Source organism: Argopecten irradians, chromosome 9 (assembly GCF_041381155.1).
Source record: "Argopecten irradians isolate NY chromosome 9, Ai_NY, whole genome shotgun sequence".
NCBI lineage: Eukaryota > Metazoa > Mollusca > Bivalvia > Pectinida > Pectinidae > Argopecten > Argopecten irradians.
In genome coordinates, this window is record NC_091142.1 from 6,082,032 (window position 1) to 6,084,547 (window position 2,516).

The window sequence follows — 2,516 nt, forward strand, 5'->3', positions numbered from 1 at the left end:
AAATACTTGCATTAGTAATTAACCTAACAAATATACAGATTGTGCTGAATCGACAGTTTTGTTAACGAACGCCCTGGATACAATCCAGTAACTGTTCTCAATCAGTATGTACTGTAATAGGCTTACTTATACCATACACAGGAATTACATGGGTGGTCAGAGAAAAATCACGATAGGAACTAAAGTATAAAAACAAGCAGAGCACCCAATATTCTTTAGTATCTCTCTGGTAATTGGCCATCTTGCTACCACCCAGGGTACTCCTTCAGGTATCATCATGGTTGTTGGGGTGACGGAGTTGGCGCCGCTCAACACTACACATCTGTATGATACGTATGACTACTTTGTCCACCCCCACTGGAAGCAGTTCGATCCCGTGCCGGACACATGGCACTACTTCATCGGTCTCTTCATCACTGTGGTTGGTATCAGCGGTGTCGTCGGCAACATTGTCGTCATCTCGGTTTTTACCTCAACCAAGACACTCAAGTCCCCGTCCAACATGTTGATCGTCAACCTCGCTCTCAGTGATCTGACTTTCTCCGCTGTTAACGGGTTTCCTCTCTTGACTGTCTCTGCTTTTAATACTAAATGGGTGTTCGGAGATGTGGCGTGTCAGTTCTACGGATTTATCGGAGGTATATTTGGACTCATGTCTATCAATACACTGGCTATGATTTCCATTGATCGCTGTATCTGCATCACAAGGCCGCTCCAAGCTGCGCGAATTATGACAAGAAAGACAGCTTTCATCATGATCGTCGTGGTTTGGGTTTGGGCAGTTGGATGGTCCCTATTGCCTTTCTTTGGACTCGGCGCCTACATTCCTGAAGGTTTCCAAACTTCGTGCACATTTGATTACTTGACCAAAAGCCTGTCAAACAGGATTTACATCGTAGGAATGTATGTGTTCGCCTTCGCCTTACCTCTGTTGCTAATTGTTGGATCTTACGTTATGATTATCGGTGCTATTAGGAAGCATGCCAGAGAAATGGCTGCCATGGCTGATAAACTAAATGCCGAAGAAGCTGAGAAGCAAGAAAAAACCAAAGCAGAGATCAAAATCACCAAAATCGCTATGACCCTGATCTCACTCTTTATCCTATCATGGAGCCCCTATGCCACCATTGCTTTGATGGCCCAGTTCGGAGATCCAAGTTTCGTTACGCCATTGATGTCAGAACTTCCTGTTATGTTGGCGAAAGCATCTGCTATGCACAATCCTATTGTGTATGCTCTCAGCCATCCTAAGTTCCGTGCCGCTTTGAATGAAAAGGCTCCCTGCTTCCTCAACTGTTGCAGGCCAAAACCAAAACCGCCAGTGGAAGCTACATCTAAAGCACAAGTTGGCCGCACCGCCAGCGAATGCAGTGCCTCTACTGTTGCAAGCTCCTATGGGCCAGGCTACGAAATGCAACCGACCATGAACCAAGGGGTCAACTCAGGAGAGCTTGTAAAGGAGCTGGTTGGCGCTATTGTCTCGATGGCTAACAACCAACCAAAAACCGTTCAACCTGTATACATCCCTGGTGCCGCGGGTCCTGCAGCAACACCGGTAGCAGTCCCCGCTACACCTGCACCCAACGCTGAACAAGTTCAAACCACGGCGGCAGTCATCGAAAAGGCGTCAAAGGAACTGAAAGCTTAAAAATACATTTAGTGAAAGGTCTGTTCACCCCTAAGATCGCCCAATTGTCTGAGGATACTCACGTGTTAAACGTTGTCTGCATCGGTCCAAACGTGACTCAGTGTTATAAAAGAAATCCTATTACAGGTTCATTAGACTCAACTTGATAACATCTGGAAGGATGGAAGTCACGTGTTTGCTGTGTAATACCATATATAGGCATGGTGTAGTGTCTCAATATTTTTTGTGTCGTGCTTGGAAAGTTGGAAAAATCTGGACTGATATATATAAGCCAAAGCTTGAAGAAGACGAAAATTACAAGAAGGACTTTATATATTTCCCATGTGCCCTGCAAGTATGATAATTTGATGTGATCTTTCTTCGTGATAAGGATTATCTCTTTTTTCATTTCTAGATAAATGAAGAACCCTATGGTTGAAAAGTTTTTAAAATTCGATAAGGAAAATTAAAAATATTTCTTCTGGTAGTTAAAAAGTTAAAGTTGAATTATATATATCCTTTCATTACAAGTTACTATCATTATGGTTATAACTATTGGGAAATAAACAAATAAATGTCTTTCTGAAAACATTTTATTGTGATCTTTATATTAGAGGAGAAAATATGTTCACTCTCAACTGTTTTAATAATGATCAAAAAACATATGTGAAAAGTTGTAATTTTAGTATTTTTAACTATTAAGACTTTTAGAAACAAACATTGGACTGTAAAGTGGATTGGGATGGGTCAACCCAAGTGTGAGATTCCGGCTGGGCAACACGAGGCTTGCCGAGTGTGTAAGGCCAAAATCTTTCACGAGGGTTAATATGTATATATGTCCACCTGGCCATACCATGTTTGATTATTTTCTGTTATACTTCAACGAATG

The 2,516-nt window shown here is 42.1% G+C and overlaps 1 protein-coding gene across 1 annotated transcript; it reads left to right on the forward strand.

Moving 5' to 3' along the window:
* Positions 1-223: 223 nt before the first annotated feature.
* LOC138331218 (rhodopsin, GQ-coupled-like) lies at positions 224-2,216 on the forward strand. The gene has a single exon (XM_069278704.1). It carries the CDS (start codon positions 278-280, stop codon positions 1,646-1,648), a length of 1,371 nt encoding a protein of 456 aa, XP_069134805.1. The 5' UTR covers positions 224-277; the 3' UTR covers positions 1,649-2,216.
* Positions 2,217-2,516: the final 300 nt, after the last annotated feature.